This window comes from Dermacentor albipictus, chromosome 4 (assembly GCF_038994185.2).
Source record: "Dermacentor albipictus isolate Rhodes 1998 colony chromosome 4, USDA_Dalb.pri_finalv2, whole genome shotgun sequence".
Taxonomy (NCBI): Eukaryota; Metazoa; Arthropoda; class Arachnida; order Ixodida; family Ixodidae; genus Dermacentor; species Dermacentor albipictus.
In genome coordinates this window covers 33,547,370-33,571,127 of record NC_091824.1, presented here as the reverse complement: position 1 = coordinate 33,571,127, position 23,758 = coordinate 33,547,370, and the positions used below count along the sequence as shown (strand labels likewise).

Here is a 23,758-nt window from a genome sequence, read left to right as displayed (position 1 = left end):
ACAAAACTAAACATGTTCTGAAACGCTCATAGTATGGTTCTCGTTTGTTTCTATGTTGCTTTATTGACACAATTTTCTCGATGGCTTCTTGATGCGTATACGTCAGTTCCCAATTTTTCGCAAGTCAATACGTAAGCAAATGATGGCTCCCAACGTTAAATTAGTGCGCAAGCGTACAAAACCAGTAAGGATTAGCCTAAGTGGTGGTGCATCGCAGGCGTAATGACGAAAATGAGGATTGGGATCCCACCTCCGGCAAGCACTTTCATCTACTTCAGGGGCAAGATTTGGTGAGCTTTAGTGAGCAAATGAGAATAGTAGGTGGTAAATTGTGCAATGAAATTCAATATGCTATATAGGCAAATTAAATACACAGATATCATTTGTCATTTACAGCACCAAATCGTGCGATAAGAAAACTGTGTTCATTTACAAAACACAGTGGTAAGCGCGTGTGCGCATGGCAGTAGATATGGCAGTGGGCAGTTAGGCACTACAACAGGTTGAAAATGAAATATTCGCAAAATCGGGCTCGGTGGCAGTGAAACAAAGTAAAGTCGAACAGAGGAATTGGTTGGACAGTTTTTTTGAGTGGCTATTTTTCATTGATCTATTTTAAGTGCGTAAGCATTCCTGTCGTTAACCAACATGGAAACTGACCGTCCGTCCCTCCTTCGCGTAAAACGATAGCTTTCAAGATAGAGCGAGCCAGCTGTGGAAGAAGACGAAGACGAATGCGGCGCGTGCAGTGGCACGAGCGTGTCTCTGTGACCATATGACGTGTACAATCAGGCACACGCCACAACTGTGGAGCAGTCATGGCTTCGGATCGTAACACGATCCGAAGCCATGACTGCTCTGTTCCAAAATAGAACGGAGGCGGTTCGTTCCACCGAGCCAAATACGATTCGTCAATTTGAACCGTGCCGAACGCCATGACATCAATTGTGACGTGATATCTGCTGTCAATCATTCCGTGTCGTCTGCTATCGGATGAACGGAAGAAAACATAGCGCCTATTTCGTGACGTAAAGAACGGACCGCCTCCGTTCTATTTTGGAACGCGTACAAGATCGCACCCCTGATGCACGCACCTGCTGTAGTTTGCTTTCCTCATCAGTTTACGGTGCGCCACCTTCCGCAGCAGTTCTTGCCACCGCAGCGCTGTCGCATTTACGCACCATCACCCAGTTTAACTACACGATCAGCAACAAACCCACGAACAACTAACCAACAAAAGACATTGCACCTAATAAATGTTGCATACATTTCCTTCATTTCCTACATCTGCCTCGTCATTTCACACTACCTCCACATTCGCTGCGGGCTCTCTATAACGCGAGAGAACATTCCTTCTACTGGCCTCTTCTACGTCGTCTCGTGCAGGTTTCACTTCACATTTCGGGGTTGAAACCACGCTTCTCCCTTTCACAAGGGATTTGAAGGGCATTCCCCCAATTATACCAAACACACCAACGCACGACCGCTCAATATCACGTCGTTACTACGATACGCTTACGCATCCTTCAGATGACAGAGAGCAATCTTTCTCTTCTTGACATGTGGGGGTCGGCGTGTCGTAAAAAGCGAGTCATCTCCTCCATAAATATCGCGATGTTCGCGTTCGGCAGTTGCATGTGGGTTTCCAGTACAGCTAGGGCTTGCTCTTTGCGAATGACACTCGTGAAAGTCTGCAGGAAGCCGTTGCAGAATAGATCCCATCACTTGGGCCGATTCTCCGGTCTCAAACCAAGTCCTGGCGGCATCTTTTAAGGCGAAGTACACATGCCGTAGCTTTCCGTGGGGGTGCGAGTTATTGAATGCAGCAACCCTTTCGTATGTTTCCAGCCAATTATCTGGTTCTTTAAATGATGTTCCACGGAAAGTCGGTGGCTCCCTGGGCTGTTGCCGCAAGATTAAGGATGCTGGGGCTGCCATTGGGGTTGTGAACTTGGGTACGATCTTGGTTGTCTGAGGTATAAATCCGTGTTTCGGGAGCAGGGGTTGTAGCCTGCGGCTTGCTCCTTGGTCCGGGACAACGTTGGTGTTGTCTTCGGGTACGGGATTGGATCACAGCTTGTCTGGGCGCCCGGTACATGAACGCAAAGCACCTCAACCAGACGTCACGTGCTAGTGACAGTCAAGAACAGTAGCGAAACTTCAAATGGTGAAACTGACTCTTTTTATTTCTTTAACGACGACGTCAAAAAGACATTAAAGAGGGGAGTAGTTGCAGATAAACCATTTGTACAAAAATGTGTCGTTCCAGTTTCTTCAGTACTAGCTGCTACAATAATGCGGTAAACAAGGAAACAGTAGTATAGCCGTACACAACATGCCTTCAAAAGAAAACGCGAACTTCCTAGAGTAATTGACATCTTCATCGCGTGATGACTTAAAACGCTACAGTTATTTCAGTCCTTAACATCTCAGAGTCTTGAATGCTAAGTATTTGTTCAGTCTGTTCATGGTATTGAGCTTAATAACTATTAAGTTTCCCATATCTGAGTACTTTCTCGAATTGTCATTGTCCTAGGGCATGTCCAGAGTAGATAGTGGGCATCCACTGCATAGGCAGGAGCGGAGAACTTCGGACTCTAGACAATCTCGTTCTATGGTTAACCTCATGTACAAGTGATGGCTGGTGTAAGGGCTGCCCCAGCCCGAAGTCGCCGGACTGCTTTGTTGCCCGATAATCCATCCTCGGGAGTGCTGCGCGTGCCCTCATCCTTCTGAGTGTCTGCTCCTTTCCCCACAGCCTTTCTCGAGTACAGCAAGTTTCTCTCTCTGCTTTCTTAGCCACATTTCCTATTTCCCGCGCTCGCCCTATGTATGGGAGCTGCGAAGGAAAAGTGGCAAGGCTGCTATTGACTCGTTTCTTGATTTCCTCGGTTCTAGCCCTTCTCTGCATCCTCTCCCTACATCCTCTCCGTCATTCTATCTGCCTCCCTTCTTTACTTTGGACGTTAGTAACTGCAGTAGTAGCTTAGCAGTTAGTACTTAGCAGTTAGTAGCTGCAGTAGTAGCTTAGCAGTTAGTAGTAGCAGTTAGTAGCTTCTGGACGCATTAGAAGCTGTAGGGATTGGTGGACGCACCTTTCGCTGGATTCGCAACAATTTGAATGGAAGATATTTCATTATTTTGACTTAAGACGGACCAACGCCATCTAGCTATACCAGTCGTGGTGTACCGCAAGGCGGAGTACTCAGCCCTACCCTTTTCAACCTGGTGCTCCTTGCTCTCGCTGATTCGTTACCGCAAACCGTTCAGCTCTCCGTATATGCAGACGACATTTGCATATGGGCTTCAGGCGTGTCACGTGTACAAGTCCGCGCACGACTTCAGAAAGCCTCAACGGCTGTGTCAAGATAACTAAGAAGAGAAGGCCTGGAGCTTTCCGCTGAGAAATGTGCACTTGTTGCTTTTACTCGCAAATCAATGGCCCCGTATGCTTTGCGGATTAATGACCAAATTATACGATATAGACGAACACACCGATTTCTTGGCGTCATCATTGATAGAGACTTCTCTTGGAGCCCTCACATCTCGTACATGACAAAGCGTTTGGCCGCCATTGTGTACCTTCTTGCGTTTCTCTGTGGGAAGTTCTGGGGCGCAACAGTACCGTCATTGTTGCAACTATATAAAGCACTGTTTTTTGGGCTTCCTGCGGTACAGCTTACCTGTAATAGGAAATACTTGCACTACGAATATTCGCAAACTCCAGATCGTGCAAGCCCAAGCACTCAGGACTTGTCTCGGTCTTCCCAAAACAATGTCATCGATTGCGACAGTGGCCATAGTCAGAGACGCTCCTTAGACAGTCTACATTGATACAGATGTCCTGAGAGCGCACATCCGACACCTGACTCGGATTCCCTCACACCATCTTGCTTGCTTGCCAGCACAAAGGCCACATTCAACTTTTGCTAAAACTATTGTAAGACATCAGTCGTACTTGCCATCAGAATTTGCGCCCGCTACACGATTGTCAGATCCATTGTGGTGTCTGCACCGGCCTCAAATGCAATTGACAATTCCAGGAATCAGAAGGAAAGCTGGAGCGCCATTGCAAGCTTTGAAACAAGCAACTTGGGAGTGAGCACATTCACAAGGTGCACAGATTCAAGCAACATGTATACACAGATGGTTCAGTAAAACTCAACAGCTCTGCTGCTGCAGTCATCCTCCTGGCACAATCTGAGGAAATCAAAGAACTTCATGTGTGACCACATCGACGGGTGCTGAACTCGCGGCGCTCCGTGCTGCACTTGATTTCATTAAGAAGAAGCCACAGCAACAATGGACAGTCTTTAGTGACTCCATGGCAGCCCTTCAGTGCATACGAAGCCCACTGCGCCACGGACCCAATGAACAACTGGCCTCAGAAATTCGGCACATATATCATCAAAGCTATGACAAGGGACACAACATAATCTTTCAGTGGCTTCCAGGACATTGTAGCATCAGCAGGAATGACCACGCCGACGAAGCCGCCCGATCTGCACATGAAAGTGGTCAACGAGTCTTCATTCCGCTTTCGCTAACAGACGCTGCGGCTGAGCTGCGATTGATGTCGCGTGAGTGCACTTTGCCCCTGTGGGACTAAAATGTTTTCGCCATGTGTCGGTTGCGTTCATTGTCTCCGGACATACGGATGCACCTCCCGCCTGGATTACCACGACGTGAACAGACCATGCTCTACCGTCTGTGTCTAGGCGTTGCCTTTGCAAACGCCTATGATTTCCTCACAGGAATGACCAACAGCACCACGTGCGACACATGTAACATCAACGAGGCGCTCGCACACATTATCTGTGTCTGCCCGCGATACAGTGCTGAGAGACAAGTGATGTGCAGAGTACTGGACCAGTTGGACAATCGTCCACTTTCAGAACTAAAAGCTTTAGGCCAATGCTCGGAAAAAACATCCGCGTTGAAGGCCTTACTCGTGCTATTAAGGTTCGTGCAGTCTACGGTGCTTCACGACACTCTAAGAATGCCGCCCCCTACCGCTCTGTAGTGTACGCGCTTTGTTCGTGCTTGTCTCCCTTTCTTTCTATCTCCCCCATCCACTCTGTCTCTCTTTTTATCCCTCTTAACCCCTCCCCCTGCGCAGGGTAGCCAACCGGAACTACCTGTAAATGTATAGTAGCTGCAGCAGCAGTGGAAAGGTTGAAGCAAGAGTGAAAGTAAACTTCGCTCTAAAATTACGGCAGAGCTCATCTCACGACGACTGTCAATGGCAATGAGATTACCATTTGAACTATATCGCAATGCATGTTATTGCTGATTTCCCGTTTGTTTAAAATCTGTAATAGGCATTCCGAGGCTTTCATGCCTTCGGCTCTATGCGACATACCCTGCCTCCGGCATCAGCCCACTTTGGTGGTGCACTCGCTTGCCAAAGTCCCCCATGAACCAAACGGCATGACGAAGAATGTATGACGACGACGCGTTGTAAGCGGTGGACTAACGAAACAGGAATGACGTCGATCGAACGAAAAAGATGGTACGATGACGGCGGCATCACGACATTATGACGACGATTGTGAAATGATGAGGATGGTACACCGACAACAGAGCGATAATGGCCACATGAGGAGAGCCAGATGCCGACGACTGTATCATGGCAACGAGATCAAGAAGCTGGCATGACGATCATGGCGCGGCCATGAAGGCTTGGCGATAACTGCATTACAACAAATGCATTAGAGTGAGTGTCTTACGGCAACGTTATGATGGCAACGGAATGGCAACAGCAGCCTAATCACGATTCAACGACTATCGCATGCTTACGCTAGACTTACAGAATAGGAGTGACATCAATGGAACGATGAAGGCAGTATGACGATAACGGCATGACAGCAATGGAGTGATGTTCTTGAAGTGATCACGATGGTAAAATGAATAGCTTACAACAGCATGGAGAAGATGCTATGACGGCAACAGTGTGACGAGGATGGCGTGATGATGACGGCATGTAGAGAGTCAGAGGATGAAGTTAAAATAAGGTCGATAGAACGACCACGACTCCACCACGATGATGGTACGATGACGATGCAATGATGATTGTGGCATTCCATCGGTATGAGGACAGTTATATGATGATGAGTGCATAAGGATGAGGCCCTGACGAGCGATGTATTACAAGAATGCATGAGGACGATGGCGTGACGACGACAGCATGACGCGAGTCGGTGGGCCAAGCTGACCTGGCGATATCACGATTGAATGACGGCAGCGTAATAACGCTAGACTGAGGGAAAAGGAATGACGCTGATGGAATAGTGAATGCATTGTGTCGACAACGGCGTGATGACAATAGGATGATGTTTCTGAAGTGTTGACAACTGTAAAGTGTCAGTGTTACAACGACGGCAAGACAGCGACTGCGTGACGACGACGGTTTGATGGTGAGGGCATGACGAGAATGGCAGGACGAGGTTAGAGCGGTGACGATGAATGACCACGATGACTCTATGACGAGGAAGCAATGACGAGAATCGCATGACAAAGGTACGAGAACATTAAAATGACAACGCTGACATGAGGACTACTGTATCATAAAGGCTGTATTGGACGATTGTCTGACGATGACGGCATGAAGAGAGCCGCACGCCGAAACTGGAATGACGGCGATAGAACGGCCACGATGGCATCACGATGATGGTATGACAATGAATGCGGGACAAGTATGTACATGACGAGAGTCAGATGACGAATCTGTAATGACGACGGTGCAACGACCACCATGGCATCACACCCACTAGCGCATGCATAGTGGCCCAAGGTATTAGACGATTCGGGCCCCTGGGTCGGGCTAGAAGCCGTCACGATGACGACGTTAGAAGAGTCAGAGATCGAAGCTAGAATGACGACGACGGAACAACCACAACCGGATCACGATTACGAGCACATGCCCAGTTGGCCAAGTTCATGAACATCTTCGGCCACTGGGTCGGCGTTAGAGATAGATAGATAGATAGATAGATAGATAGATAGATAGATAGATAGATAGATAGATAGATAGATAGATAGATAGATAGATAGATAGATAGATAGATAGATAGATAGATAGATAGATAGATAGATAGATAGATAGATAGATAGATAGATAGATAGATAGATAGATAGATAGATAGATAGATAGATAGATAGATAGATAGATAGATAGATAGATAGATAGATAGATAGATAGATAGACAGACAGACAGACAGACAGACAGACAGACAGACAGACAGACAGACAGACAGACAGACAGACAGACAGACAGACAGACAGACAGACAGACAGACAGACAGACAGACAGACAGACAGACAGACAGACAGACAGACAGACAGACAGACAGACAGACAGACAGACAGACAGACAGACAGACAGACAGACAGACAGACAGACAGACAGACAGACAGACAGACAGACAGACAGATAGATAGATAGATAGATAGATAGATAGATAGATAGATAGATAGATAGATAGATAGATAGATAGATAGATAGATAGATAGATAGATAGATAGATAGATAGATAGATAGATAGATAGATAGATAGATAGATAGATAGATAGATAGATAGACAGACAGACAGACAGACAGACAGACAGACAGACAGACAGACAGACAGACAGACAGACAGACAGACAGACAGGCAGGCACAAAGCGCATTAAGTAGGCAAAGAATGCTAATCGCATTAAAAACCTTCAAGCAGAATCACTCCTAAGAGAAGTCACAGTTTCGCCCAAATGGCGAAGGATCGATTGTGATAGCAAATAAGCAGACAGGCATGCGAAGTAATGATAGTGGTTTTACCGGCCGCATGAACTTGTAAATATTTACGTACTGATTAAATTAACAAGCACGGCGTCATGGACGTCGAAACAAACGTGAACACATCTCACTCGATGACCCCGAACAATCGCTGTCAAAACGATGGCGTAAGGAAGCGCGGTAGCAGCAGCAAGGGATTCGGCTTTCGTGCTGCCTCTCGCATCAGCGCGAACTAAGCCGAGAAAACACAGCGGACGGCAGACTCTGTAGCTGTTGCAGGTGGCCTTGAGAACGCGCCTCCCTTTGTACCCCCCCCCCCGCCCAAAGGCTTTCGCGACGGAAGACGGTGTGCTTGCTCCCCGCTTTGCTCCCTCTCGCGCCAGATTGAGCCATGATCGTCGGCTCCCCTCGCATGCTTTCACTCGCGCATACAGCAACGGTGCACGGCGACGGTGTTATCGCCCTTGGACTTTATGCAGAAGGTCAGGGCGACAGCGAAGCCGACAGCTAAAATGCGTCTGGAGTGCCCATATAATTGCTATCGCATAAACATAATTTCTACCTTGTCAATAAAATCAATGCCATGTGAAATGTATGTGCGTCGACTAATGAGGTCGTTTCGCAGTAGCGACTGATAGTATACCTTATCAAATACTGTTAATCTTGATACCTTGCGGCTGTAGCTTAATACGTGTGTAAGAGTGAATGAGTACAGCAAGAAAATGACGCATTCTGAATCTTCGCATCCTTGGTGGAAGAGAATCGAGAGGATCGCGACTCAACAGTAAAAGGAGAGGCTTGTGGTCTGCTTCAAATATAGATGTGAGGCCTCTCAGAAGTTCGTCGAAGCATTCTGCTGTCCAAGTCGAGGCCAATGGTTCCTTTTCAATCTGTGAATACATCTCATCTGTTTTTGTGAGCGATTTGGAGGCATATGCTACTGGACGTCTCTCGCCACTTGGCTGATTCTGGAGTAGTACGGCGCCTAGTCTTCGAGAAGATGCGTACGCCGATACGATTGCCGGGTACCTGCGGTTGTGCCTTGCCAGAGATCCGTTCGAGCTGAGAGTAGTCTTGATCTGTTCAAGAGCTTCGTCTTGTTGGGTAACCCAAGACCAGGCACTGTCTTTGTTGAGGAGGCTGCGCAGAGGCGCAGATGTAGACGCAGCATCAGGAAGAAACCTTGCGAGGTGGTTCATGATACCTAATAAGGAACGAACCTCAGCGACGTTTCGAAGTCGGGGAAGCTGCTTGAGTGCACTGATTTTCACAAGATCTGGGCGCACACCATTGGCGTCGAAGATCATGCCAAAGAATGCTACCTGCTCAGCAGAGAAACTACATTTTTCCCTGTTAAGCGTTACTCCTGTTTGTTGCAGTCGGTCAAGCACGTTACAAAAGGGTTTGTCGTGTCTCACTTCATTCTTCCCGTACGCCAGAATGTCGTCCATGTAGTTCAGTACTCCGTCTAGGTGTTCCAAGACCCGAGAAGTTTTTTTGAAAAATTTCTGGTGCAGATGTTATCCTGAGCCGCAACCTGCGGTAGCAGTACCACCCATGCGCCGTAATAAAAAGGGTGAGCTTTTGACATTCCTTGGAAAGCTTCATATGGTAGAATCCAGAATTAGCGTCCAGTTTAGAAAAAATATTCGCTTCCTGGAAGATTCTCATAACTTGCTCTACTGTGGGTAGGTGATGGCGCTCCTGTCTGACAAACTGGTTTAGTTAAGTAAACGCAGATTCTTACCGCTCCAGAGCACTTCATTGCTGCACCAATGGCAGCGCGCCATTCAGTCGATTCTTCCGCCTTTTGTATCATTCCTTCTCGTTATAGCCTGGCCAGTTCATCCTTGACCTTTTCTTTCATAGCAATAGGAATACGTCGGGGTGTAGTGCTAGGTTCTGTATGAGTTCTAGTTTTTCGGTTAAGTACTTCTCGTGCGGGGCCCAAATTATGTCGACATAATCTAAAGCGGGTCTGATGAGGGTTCTGTACGCATTTCATTTAATACTAGGAGGTGTGTTTTCTTGCAAGAAATGGCGTTTGCCTAAACCCTTGTCCTTTATATTATTTATACGAGGCTCCCACTTTAATTTTATTTTAAGAGTGACCACGAGATACGTGACCTCATCGCGTTTTCTGAGGTGGATATTGTTTATTGCGCACGTACACTGAAGCGCAGTTTTTTTATGTTGAAGAAGATATTGGCAGTTTTTGTTGCACTCAATTCCTCCCCCCATTTGTTGCACCAGTTTTGCATCGAAGATAACGCATCGTTTAGTATACTTGATCCTTTGAGGTGTTTAATGTTACGCGTACACTATGCAATCATCGACGAATAAGGGCATTTTATGACGCGGATCAATGCGTGATTGAATATCATTGATTTAGATCAGGGATAGGAGGGGTGCAACAACTGAACCTTGCGGTACACAAGAAAAAAGGCTAAGGTAATCAGACATATACTCGTTCAGAGCTACGCACCGCTTTATGTTTTCGAGATAGTTATTTATCCATGAAACTGTTTTCTCGTGTGCATCAATGGCAGCTAGTTTAATAAGATGGTCTAGATATGAAACGAGGTCAAAAGCATTTGAAGAATCTAAGAAAATAGCGTCTTTTTGGCTTCTCTCATTTATTCCGCCAGCTATGTCATGGGTTATCTCAGCTAACTCAGTAATCACAGATAAACCTGAACGGAATCCATGTTTCCGTCTGTACAATAGGTTATTATTCACTAAATGCAATATTATAGCCTTTGAATAATATGTTCAACCAATTTACTGCACCCACATGTTAATGAAACAGGTCTATTATTCTTTATTTCGACTTTAGAGCCACATTTGCAAACAGGTATTACCTTGGCCAGGCGCAAGTTGTCAGGTATAAGCGAAGTTTCTAAAGATTGCCTCTAGATTACGCGTAAATATTTTAACATCCAAACTGCATGTTTTTGCAAAAATGCATTTGTTGTAAGGTCGGAGACACTGTTTTTTTTTAATTCAGTTTCTGGAGAAGACGAAAAATTCCTTCTTGGTGGATGTCTATTTCCCGCATTCGGTTTCCGAACTGATAACGTGGAAAAGGGCCATGTTAAAGTCAGTTCTAGTAAATGCAGATAGAAAGAATGCATTAAATTTGCTTACTCTGAATTCTGGCTAAACAACAATTTCGTTCAACACAGTAATTTGCAGTAAGGTGTGCCGCTCCCTCGACAGGTAATGCTAGAATTCTTGTGGTCTATTTGTCATATGAGAACGCAGAGTAATGGTGAAAAAAAAAACGTTCCTTGGCCTTGTAGCACCCGTACGAAATTTTGTAGGCCACTCGTGTTTCTTATTTTTACTTCTCGCGCCTTTTTTTTTTTCATTGTCTCCTTTAAGGAAATTATTTCGCGCGATACCCGAGGATGTTCTCTGTTAACCCGCTTCTTTCTGGAGCGAACGTAGTTTTCCTCACAAAAAATACAATTTGCTTAGACGGGCCATTGTCTACTTTTTATCGAAGAGGAGAAATGCATTTGAAGTTAAACTTGGATATTCCCAAAATATTTCCCGCAAAAAGTACTTCAATACCTTCAGCGCAAGCGGAGTTATTGGCAATCAAGCACCCTTTTCGCGGCGCTGCCGTTCATTTTTCAATGCCTTGCACTCCGAAGGATACGGCGGAGCGAGGCTTCCCCACGACGCTCCGCCTTCTAAATATCACCGCGATGCGCAGTTTAAATTTGCTTTTGGATGTTAATGTAGACGCCGAGTAAACAGCTTGGGGCATTGGGCATGTGGCATCGGGTATGCGTCGATTCTCGCCCTCTCCTTCAGAACGGGCATGGGTCGCTGAGACACAAAGGGTGTAGAAACTTATATGTATTTAGGTATGTCTGACACTTCTCCGTAAACCCATACACTTCTAAACAGAACTGTCCCCTCGACAAGCACCATATACCGCCTTCATCCACGTCACACCGACAACTAAGAGCAACAGTTGAGGCTGTTCTCGTGTCATCCACTACTCCTGCAAGCTCGCTAACTCAAACAATTAAGCTTCACGCTATTTACATTCCAGCGTTGCATTGGATCTGCGTGTTTTCTAGGGGGTAGAAGAAGAACAAAAAGATATGGGGCATTAAAACGTCAAGCATATTCAAACTGTTTCTATTGCAATTCTGCAATAGGCCTTCGACGATTGGTCACGCCCCCCCTCTTCGCCTGTCTTTCACACGACGTCACACACGATTAGACCAAACAAAAACAATTATTATCTCTCATTCGATGCAGTTTTCGCAAATAGCACTCTACCATTGGTCAAAAGCTTTCCGGTTGCGCCCACTACGCCCGTCTGTCACGCGACGTCCCAAAACCGCGAAAACTCACTGCTCCAAACTGACGTGCACGCGGTAAAGATGCGTTATTATGCTGAACAAAAGTGACTTCTTTATGAATACTCCGAAGCTGCCCCGTTCCGAAAGGAGTAGAAGATGACTGCCCGCCGATCGCACTGGCACTGGTTAGTCGGAGCTGCCGGAAGCATGGACTTATTTGCGCCTAATAAAAATTTCGAGCGGCAGTGACCCATTATGGAGGCGTTTTACCACGTACAAGAAATCCTTCTACCAACCCTCCTTCGGTGAGGACCTGTTTTAGCGACACTTTTTATACTTCCATTGCACGCCACGATTTTCCACCCCTCATCGCAAGCCAAGCAAGGGGAAGCGGACCAATTGCATACGGTGGCACCACTCTCCTCATCTAATTATCTACTTTCACTGCGTCAGCTCAGCCCCACCGAAACCGTCTCCACTTCTGCGTGCTCCTCGCCTCTTCGCAGCCAATTAGATAAGAACTGCACAATGGAGGCAATACGACTCGCATCGAGAGCAAATGAAAGTGACGGGCCTATAAATGAGGAGAGCGTTTGATTGGACCCTTCAAACAACGCTGTGGGTTACGGCCCAATTCTTGCGTGAGTGGTTAGGTAAACTTGACGTCAAGAGATTCGAATAAAAAACAGATTCAAATATTTTAGGCTTAGAGCCTATCATGTTTGTCTCACGAGCACACGCAGAACAACAGCAGCGGCATTCATTAGATATTTTTGCACCGCAGCTCTTAGGCGCCAGTTCCTCGGTTGAGTGTCCGCGTGTCTCGCCGTAACTGCATGAACGCGCTCGTGCCACTGCTCGCACGTCTGTCGTCCGTCTCTCGCCTGTACGCTGAAAACTCCTCCGGCGCAACTCCATGCGCATGCGCAAAAGAAAGAGAAAAGGGGAGGCAGGCGATTGTTTGCGCCAGTAGTGAAGTCGTTGCTCTCCGTCGCAGCCGAGCGAATGCGCAGAACATTCTCTCCCGCTCCGAAATGGGTAGGTCACACGTCATACGTACTCCTGAGGAGTAGACAGCTTTCGATCAGTAACGCTGCGAGCAGAACCGGGAACGGGCTCGTTTACGCCGTGCCGATGCTGCAGCCCGGGCGCAAGAAAAGGCTCGTGCAGGCGTGGGCAAGCAGCAACGACTTACCAGGCTCCGGCAGCCTACCAAGCGGTCGTCTATTTAACCGTCACGATCAACCCAGTGATAAACACCGGGGCCACATGTTTCAGCTTCGCTGGTTAAGCATCTGTACGGAGTGCTTGGGCGGTGATTTTTATCCCATTACCACCCCACCCCAGGGAAGCGTAGCAGGGGACGGCAGAAAGTTAGGTGGGCGGATGAGATTAAGAAGTTTTCAGGGACGGCATGGCCACAATTAGTACATGACCGGGGTTGTTGGAGAAATATGGGAGAGGCCTTTGCCCTGCAGTGGGCGTAACCAGGCTGATGATGATGATGATGATGATGATGACCACCCCACTGGTGGCCTATCCCCCGCAGTGGGTTTGTGCCATTAAATAGGGCACCATCATTACCATCACCATCATATCGCGAGGCCATCCACTCAGAAGAAGACGTTACTCCCATTCGTGCTGACGGGTTCGATCGAGCTCCGCTCCAGGTAAGTTTCACGGCCATGTTGCCTTTTATCTTCTGCTAATGGAAACGTTAATCTGCATACCGTAGCCGCTCATCAGTGGTGCTTTGAAAGAATTCTTACTGACACGATCATTCCGTGAGCTCCTCTCATGATGGCAGCAATCGTCAATGCATCTTCCGTCGTTAAGACCGATGTATCAGTACATCCATGCTCCATGGAAAGCCAAATTAGTTTCATCAAGTGAGCTCATAGTTTCGCTGCTGCCGGCAAGGAATCCCCATCAAAAAAGGGTCGCAATTTCCTCTTATACGCCGGTGGATGCCGCTTTGCTCCAGGCAACTGTTGTTTCGCGGGGACTCGCGGCCATGCCAATCTTGCAACTGGCGAAACCATTGATTGTTGCCGCGGAGACTAAAATGGTTTCCGAAGTTCATCGCGTGCTTTTATTGCTGGAAAATTGCCGACAATAAATTTACGCACTTGCGTTTTGGAGTAGGTGAGGTACACATGAATTAAGCTTATTTGACGGAACTTAGGCATGAGTGCCCGGCAAATAGATACGTACTGCAAAACCAGCATGCCACCATTTGTGTGTCTTTTGTGTTAATTACTGACGTAAGGTTAACGCTTTTTTTCCTTTCAAGAGGCCCCTTAGGTGCTTTAATTAATGCCCGTACTCTAGAATATGACGAATATTATTAGGTGCCATCAAATGTCTACCCGGTCGACTCTCGATTTTAATATGACGTTCATCACGATACAGACAAGTGATGGCAATTTATTGCCAAAATAATCATCCCCATACGTTTTTACCGAAGTTCTGAATGAAGCATGACGTGTAGCGGTTTAGGCTAGTTGGTCCTTTTTGATGTTGTCTTTTATGCCATTGTTTGATTATATATGTAGTGTTGCGTCACATTTATGTGTGTATAAAAAACACTCGACTTCCTTCTATCAAAATCAGTTGGAAGTTGTCACTCGTATCTGTCATTTCCCAGTCCTCGTTTCAAGTGCTCCGCAAAAAACATTGATCATGAAGCATGAAGGTTTGAGCAGCCTAAGCTAAAGTAAACTTAATATAAAAGATATTTCACTATGACCACGCAACCGAAAATTTAGTGTATCAATGATGAACTCTTGGACCAAGTTTTTGAGCCTATCATCGAGGGTCACTCGAACCATTCTGAACTAGTGAGTCAGTACAGTTGAAAACTAGGGCAGTTGGTGTTGTTTCATCTTGACAAAAAACAAGCGCGAGGAAGACGTCGACGAACAAAGCTACGACAAACACGGCCACTGACTCGCTGCTAACGTTTTATTCCCAACGAAACAGAATAAAGAGAAGTACTAAATAGGCAGTTTTTCTAATTCTGTTTCGTTAGAAATAAAATGTTAGTTGCGTTCTTTCTTTCACTACGAGGGTTTCGTTGTCCTTCACGCAATCTAATTTTAGATTTCGGCTTGTCGATTTTTGTTTTGTATTTTTCTTGCAGTGTGAAATGCGATTACAGAGGGGACTACGGAAAGCTTACTATGTTTTTTTTTCTATTAGCATCTTAGTAGAAGGAATCCATCTAGTAACCTTTCTACACTTCATCCGATTGTACAGACATCCGCGGCTTCCGATCTGTCTCTAGAGACGCCTAATGGCGAATGTAACTGCTCAGTCGCCGGTATCCGAAGAACCACCTTCTATGATAGCCCAGTGTTGTACCTGCAGTGCAGCCATTACTCGGATCGCCCAGCAAGTAACGAAAAGCACTGTGGGGTACCTGAGGGTGCCTCTACGAGTGCTGGTATATCTATTGAATCAAATGCCTTTTCGTAATCTATTAAAGTAATGTAGAGAGGCGGATTGTACTCTGCAGATTTCTTGATTACCTGATTGATTACATGGACATGATTCATTGTACAGTATCCCTTCCTGAAGCCAGCCTGTTCCCTTGGTTGAGTGAAGTAGAGTGTTGCCCTTATTCTATTGGAAATTATCTTGGTCAATATATAATACAACGCTGGAATTAAGCTAATGGGCCTATAATTTTTCAATTCTTTAACGTCTCCCTTTTTGTGAATTAGTATAATGTTGGCAATTCTTCCAGTTTTCTGGGACCCATGCAGTCGATAGACACTGCGTATAAAGAGCCGCCAGTTTTTCCAAGCATTTGTCTCGCCCATCTTTGATTAAATCGACTGTTATTCCGTCTTCTCCTACCGCTCGTCCTCGTTTCATGCCTTGCAAGGCCCTTCTGACCTCATCGCTAGTTAGAGGAGGAGTTTCTGTATCATTTTCATTACTGTTTCTAATGGAAATATCCTGACTCCTCTGTGTATTGTACAGGCCAGGGTAGAATTCTTCCGCTTCTTTTACTATGTCTTCGAGATTGCTGATGATTCACCCTGCTTACCTTTCAGTGCATACACCTAGGTTTGCCCTATGCCAAGTTTCTTTCTCACTGATTTCAGGCTGTGTCCAATTTTTACAGCTTATAGTTTACGTTATAGTTTCGTATATCCCTTATCTTCGCCTTGCTGATCAGTCTTGACAGTTCCGTGAGTTCTATCGTATCTCTTGAGTTGTACACTTTTATTTTTTGTCGTTTCTTTATCAGGTCATTTGTAACATGGGGGAGCTTGCCTACTGGTTGCCTTGGTGCCTTGCCTTCCCCTTCAACTGCTGCCTCTGAAGCTAGCCCATTTACGGTTTCATTCATTAGCTCTATGTCATCATCAACTCTCTGTGCTAAGGCTGCATATTTCTTTGCAAGTACCAGCCTGAATTGGTCTGCTTTTACCTTCACTGCCTCTAGGATGACCTGTTTCTTCCTGACCAATCTTGCTCTTTCTCTCTACAAATTGAGGTTAATCATAGCCCTCACAAACGTATGATCACTGAACTTTACCCTACCTATCACTTCTGCATCCTGCGCAATGCTGGGATCAGCAGAAAGTATTAAGTCAGTTTCATTTCTTGTTTCACCATTGGGATTTTTCCAGATCAACCCTCTGTTGCTACGCTTCCTGAAAAAGGCGTTCATTATTCGAAGCTTATTCCTTTCTGCGAATTCCACCGGCTTCTCTCCTCTAACGTTCCTACAATCGACACCGTAGTTGGCAACTGCTTGTTCACCAGCCTTCGTTTCCCCACTTTTGCATTGAAGTCGCCCATTACTACAGTATACTGAGTTTTCGCTTTACTTATGGCTAATTCCACATCTTCATAAAACTGATCTGCTTCCTCATCGTCGTGACTGGATGTTGGAGCGTAGGCTTGTACCATCTTTAATCTACACATCTTTATTATTACGTTTTATTACCACAACTGCTACCCTCTTATTAATGCTGTAGAATTAGTCAATGATGCCCGCTTTGTCCTTATGGACTGGGAATCCTACGCCAAATAACTTCGTATCTGGGAGTCCTCTATAGCAGAGAACATGGCCGTTAGTCAGCACCGTATAAGCCTCGGGAGTTTTTCTAACCTCACTAAGGCCAATGATATCCCAAACAATGCTTCATAGTACCTCAAATAGTCCTGCTTTGTTAGCCTCACTCGAAAGAGTGCGGGTGTTAGAGGTTGCAAGGGTCAGTTTCCATTGGCGGCTTGTCCCAATCCAGAGGTTTTTAGTACCCTCTGCTGCATTACAGGTCTGACCGCCACTTTGGTCAGGTGCTCCGTAGCTGCTAGGGACTGAGGACAATAGGTTTAATTGTAGGAATGATGAGGGAGGCAGTGGCCGAATACTGCACCAGGGAGGCCAATTCCTGTTCTGGTGAGGGAGTGTTTTTGTTAAAGCTTAGTGGGCCTCCCTAATTGCATTAGCATAGTCTGGTTCTCGGCGTTTTCGCCGGTGTCAGGTGCTACTCTAAACCTGGAGCTTCAACTATCAAAAAATTATTGCAATTTATGAAATATAGCCGTTGAGTTTGCTAGGCGTGTTCAGTTGGAATGAATTATCATAATGGCACCAGTTTGGAGATATTCTCCACTAACGTTGCCGTTAGAATTCAGTCATATTTCACAGTTATTTTTCTAACAAAACGCGCTTTTGTGCATTGGAGCATAAAAGTGTATGGAAGGCCCCAGAGTTTCGTTCCACACACTGCTGAATGATGCCTCAAAATTGGTGTAATCATGGAGATTCCGTTCAAGTGGATATGTGTTGCACACTCATTAGGTACATTTCATAAACTATATGTGCCGTAAAGCAATTAAGAAGTCCAGTACTGTCTTCTGTTAATTAGCAGATTATGCGCTTCAATTCATGCTTGCAATGACTTTGTCTTGAAATAATCTAGCTCAAGAACAATAATTATGCTCTCTGCCATACGCGATATCTAAACATTACAGAAAACTAAAGTATAATTACCCCGAACAAATAACACGTATGTTGGAACACAGCGTTTGCTGGGCCACAGCAGCCTTTATGTGAACCTCGTCGAAGTGACCGGACCACTGTTCTCTAGGAAAGGGCTCACGTCTGCGCGTGCAGTCACGAGGAAACTATAACCAGCTTTTTTTTTTTTCACGTGCGTAGGGACTCGGAGATTTCTGGTCTTCTTGCCTTGAAAGCGCTAGCTTAGTATGTCTTCCTTCCAAAACACTTTGCTTGTCACGGTCCTCACTTCTTTTATATGAGCCGCAATCGCTGTTCTAGCTAAGTTTGAAGCTGACCCGTATCGCTGTATCGCATGTGCGCAGTTCTTACGCAGGCTTCTAGAAGGCATTCCAGCGTCAGCAGCGCGTGCCCTCTATAAGCTGGGTGTTCCTGCTAACCACGCTTCTGCTGTGCGTGATGTCTATGGCGGACCTTATGCAGCAAAGCAGCCGCCTGGTGGCTGTGATGGGCGTGCAGGCCATCCGCGCTTTCCTGCCGGCCTTCGTAGTGCTCACCACAGAGGGCATCAACAACTACATCTTCCGCCGGTGCCACGTCGAGATCACGGTCTTCTCTATCGGAACATTCAGTACGTGAATTGCTGAGATTGGGTCCACGATTACTCAGGCGGCGCAGGCATGCTGAACAAGGCCACCTTGATAACGTCCCTAAGCAAAGTAAAGCAGCATCTTAAAATGTCGTCAGAGGTTTTTGTTGTCGGAGTTGTCATCGCGAAAGCATCAAATGGCCCATTGAGCGGTAAAGCCGGCATCGCTAACAGCGAAACGGCACCTAAATTCCCAATGGCTGCAACGCAACGTCACGTGCGTGCTTCGACGGAGCACTGTGGGCGAAATGGGACACCTGCTGCTCCACTGGCGCACCAGGTGTTTGCTGAAGGGAGAGGGCATCGGCGCGATGCCGCGTCACCCTCGTTCTCAGAAGCCTTTGTAGCAATTGCTAAGAATCGGTGGATGTCCGATTTTCCCTTTATTAACCTCTGTCATCCGCGCAAGCGCTCGCCTGGATTCTACCTGTGCCTCTTTAATCGCTAAAAAGGAATAACTGTATTAAAAAACAGAACAAATCCGAAAGGAAAAAATGTTCGCGATAGTAAGTTTTGAACCTATGACCCCAGGCTCAGAATCCCAGTGTCTCTTGAAAACCAGTGCCTCTTGGATAGCAGGCCTGTGCACTTTGCTTTATGACATCATGCAACTTGAATAGAAATTTACAACGTCAAGCCGGGCGTGGCAAAAGTGATGTCAAATTCACCACGGCTTACTCGGCAACCTCCCCATCAAATGTTATGGCATCGGGCAAGGCAGCATGACGTCACGGATTGAAGCGCACCGGCCGTGTGTTATTTGGGAGCCGTTGGCCAAGCGTCTCAACATGCTTGCTTCCCCCCGAGGAGTTCATGAATCGAATGAGCTCTCAGTGGCGTTTAATTCGATTATTCGGAAAAGTTCTGAAACGCCTTCTTCGTTCCGTCCCTGCTCAAGGTGCTGGGTAAGCTAACTCAGTGCTTGCACCAAGACATGGGGACGAGCCTTCGTCTCTATAGTGTGATGAGCATATGCGATTGGTGTGACAGTTCATGAAAGTATCGGCTTCGCACGTTAACAGGCATCCTCAACGTGTCCGAGGTGGAGTGGTACACGACGAAGGACGCCATGGCCTGCCTGCAGGAAGTGATGGACGTGGCGGCACGCATGAGTTCCAAGTCTGCACTTTCTGGTCGCCGACAAGACCTGGGTCATGCGCATCACGCACGTCCGGCACCCGCTCGAGATCATGCCTCGATATAAGGCAAGTCTCCGGTGGCCACTGAATGTAAGGCAGAACCAATGTTATCGACTGTTGATGCGGACCGACGTTTTGATACATAAAGTTATATTTGACACAGTTGTTTCGTCCATGGCATGTTTGCCTCACTGGGTTAGCGTTTTGAGGTCGATTTAGTCTTTTATAGGAAAGGCTGAAACAAGGTACACAACCTGAACCTATTTATTTTAAATAGGTTCTGTATGATGCTTTCCAAGCGGTCAGCTTTGCATGTATACCTATCGGATGGCAATCAGCAGACAAGAAATATTAGGCATCCCACAAGTATGCCCTTGAGATAGTGGAACGATGGGTAAAAAATAAAATACGATGGGCCGTCATGATCGCTTTGTTAGTAGAGAAGTTAGTGGCTATTCGATATAGCACATTGCGACAGCATCGTTTAATGTTTACGGAGAGAAGTTATGCGCTCGGAAATTTTCCCAAATGAGTAGGGCGTGTATTCATAGGTGCCCAGGCATCAAGGTTATATTACTAAAAATGACAGAGCGGAAACCTGACGTTATAGAGTGCGTTTGGCCGTATAGCTTGTCTGAGTGAATAGGAATTATGTTTAAGTACATTGACATTCCTGAACTTTATCACATCGGGTTGCACTACCAGAATGCCACTTTCTTCCTCATGCACCCTCCTTTCGCTGTAAGGACGCATGAAGGACACCTGACATAAGGTTAGGAACTGTGATCATCGTCCTACACTCTTTCGCCCTTTCCTTCTGAACTAGTAGTCGCTTTTTCTTCAGAATTCTCTCCCGATGTTTCGCCAGCAAGGTATTGGTGGCAGTTGTGCCCTGTTCCTCAGATCGGTTTAAGCATTTTCATGTCGTAGGCTTAAGGAGAGGGGATATATTATCCGAGAATGGCCTAGAGATTCGGCGGTGCGTGTGTCAAGCAAGGCGCGCTGCGCTGGCATCTCAGAGGCCATAGACATACAAGTTTGCTTGCACCCTGAACTTTCTTTAGGGAACACTGCCGTCCGCCAAAAAACTCACAGCCGCCGTTTTCTTCTCGTCTACCCACCGGCCAGCGGAGACGAACACACGTACGCACACGAGCATCACGTGGGCAGCTATTGCCGAGAAGCCCTTATTCAGTTCAAGAAAAGCGAGGAAAGGGATCACGAAGGGGCATATACTGAGGGCGCCTCAGTAAGGAACCTTTGAGAATGGACGTAAGGTGGCCTAACCGCAGTAGAGTATTCCTTATTCATTTACGGAAGGTTTCATAAATTGGGCCGTAGTGTATTCAAGCAATAAAGCGTTGTACCCTGAAACATCATGCGTAATAAGTGCTGAGTATTACACCTGGCTTCTCAAACCATATTACTCTGAACACAACGTAACAGTTGTTAGGATTCTTGATGCGGTATCGTCTGATGGCATTGAAGCCCGACTTTACTTGATATATTGGAGTGTGTTCGCTTATTTTTGCGTTTGTATCCGTCGTTTCCTATGTCAAATATGCCATATGTGCAGTGGGTTGTTTTTTGCTCGCCATCGTATTAGTCATTCTTAGCAATCCTTTATACATAATTGTCATATGTAATCCACAAAACTTGTGCTGCTACTAGTTCTCCAATTCCAAACGGACACGATCATGGACTAGTTCCCCCAGGATCGTGTCCGTGTGTAATCAGGGCCAGCTTAACTTACACTGCATTCCCGATTCCTGGGCCGATCCCGAAGAATGTGCTATACCGGGCCGACCCGCGGCGGAGGTGCAGCAGGCGTTAAGCGCTCCCCATATGTGGGCCGATCCCTAACATTGTGCAATGCCGGGCCCACTCGCGGTGGAGGTGCAGTTCACCATTAAAGGGCCCATATACACAGCTTTGCTGGTCATCCGTCTTCAGAAAGTGGAAGGGCTCGGAGTTTTCTTATAGGCAAAGAACCCATCAAGCTGTCTACAGTCCTCACCACCTGGCTGTACATTTGTGGAACCTCAATAAACAAAAAAGAAAACACAGATGGGCGTCAAGGAAATCGTGTTTTAAAAGCAGTCACCTGAAGATAAATATATTTTCTAGTTGTCATTTTCGTTGTCAGCTTATTTGCCACAAATTTCTTCTGAATGTTTTTTTTACCCTCGTACCACCCGGTTCCCTGCCGATACATGAAACTGCGTTGCACCATTTCAATGAGGAACACCAAACAAAGATATGACCTAACACTCAAACGAGAATTCGCATTCGCCACTATCGCTGTAAATTTAGGACTTCTATTCTCTTTCTTATGCACAAAAAACTACGCTTCCATTTGCAGGACATATCTCACCGTCGAGTGAACGACGAGGAGTGATAGCGACAGCAGGCAAGCGCTACCGTTTGCCCACGGAGATGGACTGGCTCCAGTTCGCCTAGGGGGCGGACAAGTATGAAGAATACATGAAACAAATATTCGAAGACAACCAAGAGTACATCCAGAAGGACTTCTGACTTGGTCATTGCTCGGTCTTGTACCTGCGCGTTTTTGTACAGATTGTGTGTAAATAATGATTCAAGAAAACTTTTGCGCGGTAATTTGCGAGGCGAAACGTGTGCGGTTACTCTTGAGGTGCATTTTTGTTTTATAGTTCTCTCAAATCGAATCAAAGCCTGTCTGCGAACAAGGGTTTGGAACTTAATTTTAATTGCGCCGTTAATTTTGCTGGTCTTTGAGTTTGGTATTCGGCTAGTAACTGCATATGACTCGCACTCAAATATCTAGCAAGCAAGATGGTACGTTACCAAGATCCGCCATATTCTGATGAGCATCCACGGAGCTAGCAGTAGAATTGGTCATAGGTTGACCAGCTCATTAGTCGATTAACTAAGAGTCACTCAGGCGCAGACCGGTCTTAAGTACGATTCTGGAGGAGCCTGGGTCAATTGAATTTTTGCGAGTGTGTTTCTGAATCCGAGTAAGCCTAAAGGGGAAGGTAAAATTGGTGAGTGAGTCTAAGTGAGTTCTGTTAGTCTTGCCGTCCTATGGGGCATTGCTGCAGTAGTACGAAATAAAGCAGAAGATTATCTGAAATGTTCATTATGTGCCACTTGTTTCTATGTTGCTTAACCACACCCTGGGGACACAGCGGATTTGGTTTTGCGCAAAGCCCGAGGGCGCGAGAACAAATCCCGGCTGTGGCGGCGTCATTTCGCTGGCAGCGAAATGCAAGAACACCCGTGTACCGTGCATTGGCTGCACGTTGAAGAAACCCAAGTGGTTAAAATTAATCCGGAGTCTCCTACTGCGGTGCGCTTCATAATCATATCAGGGTTTTGACACGTTAAACATAAAAATCTTTCGTTATGTTCCTTACTGGTTACGGTGAACTTTCTCGGTAGTTTCCTCAGGTATACGCACCACTTCACAATTTTCAGCAAGGTAAAAGTAAGCAGATAGTGGCTCCCATAGCTAACCCCAATGCAGCACTCTCCGTGGCAACATGGCGCAACAGTAAACTATTTTAATCTGGTTAACTATTCATTTCAAGGCATGTTTGCACTCCTTAAAGGAGAAGTGGTCATTTTGCTGCATAAAATGAAAGGCAAATTTAAGTTCGTCTTCCTTTGTTGTTAAATTTTCGGGCTGATAACTCTGCGCAGGGTAGTCAGTGGAAGTATTTCATCTGTGTATTGAAATATTTTGGCTATTTCACGTTTACCTTTTTCGCAGCGCATGTTCCTAAAATTAGCTTAAGTACTTTTTTTCTTATTCTCACAGGTGCACAAGGGTGAGGAATCCAAAACCTAACCCAAATAGTTGCTGTATAATTTCATCATATCCAGGCCAAAAACTTCCCTAATCAAACAC

General features: G+C 46.1%; 1 protein-coding gene across 1 annotated transcript; it reads left to right on the top strand.

Moving 5' to 3' along the window:
- Positions 1–231: 231 nt before the first annotated feature.
- LOC135900194 (uncharacterized) lies at positions 232–22,489 on the top strand. The gene is made up of 5 exons (XM_070537937.1): positions 232–290; positions 13,666–13,765; positions 18,562–18,709; positions 19,750–19,932; positions 22,229–22,489. Exons 1-4 carry the CDS (start codon positions 232–234, stop codon positions 19,929–19,931), a joined length of 489 nt encoding a protein of 162 aa, XP_070394038.1. The 3' UTR covers position 19,932; positions 22,229–22,489.
- The last annotated feature ends 1,269 nt before the right edge of the window (positions 22,490–23,758 follow it).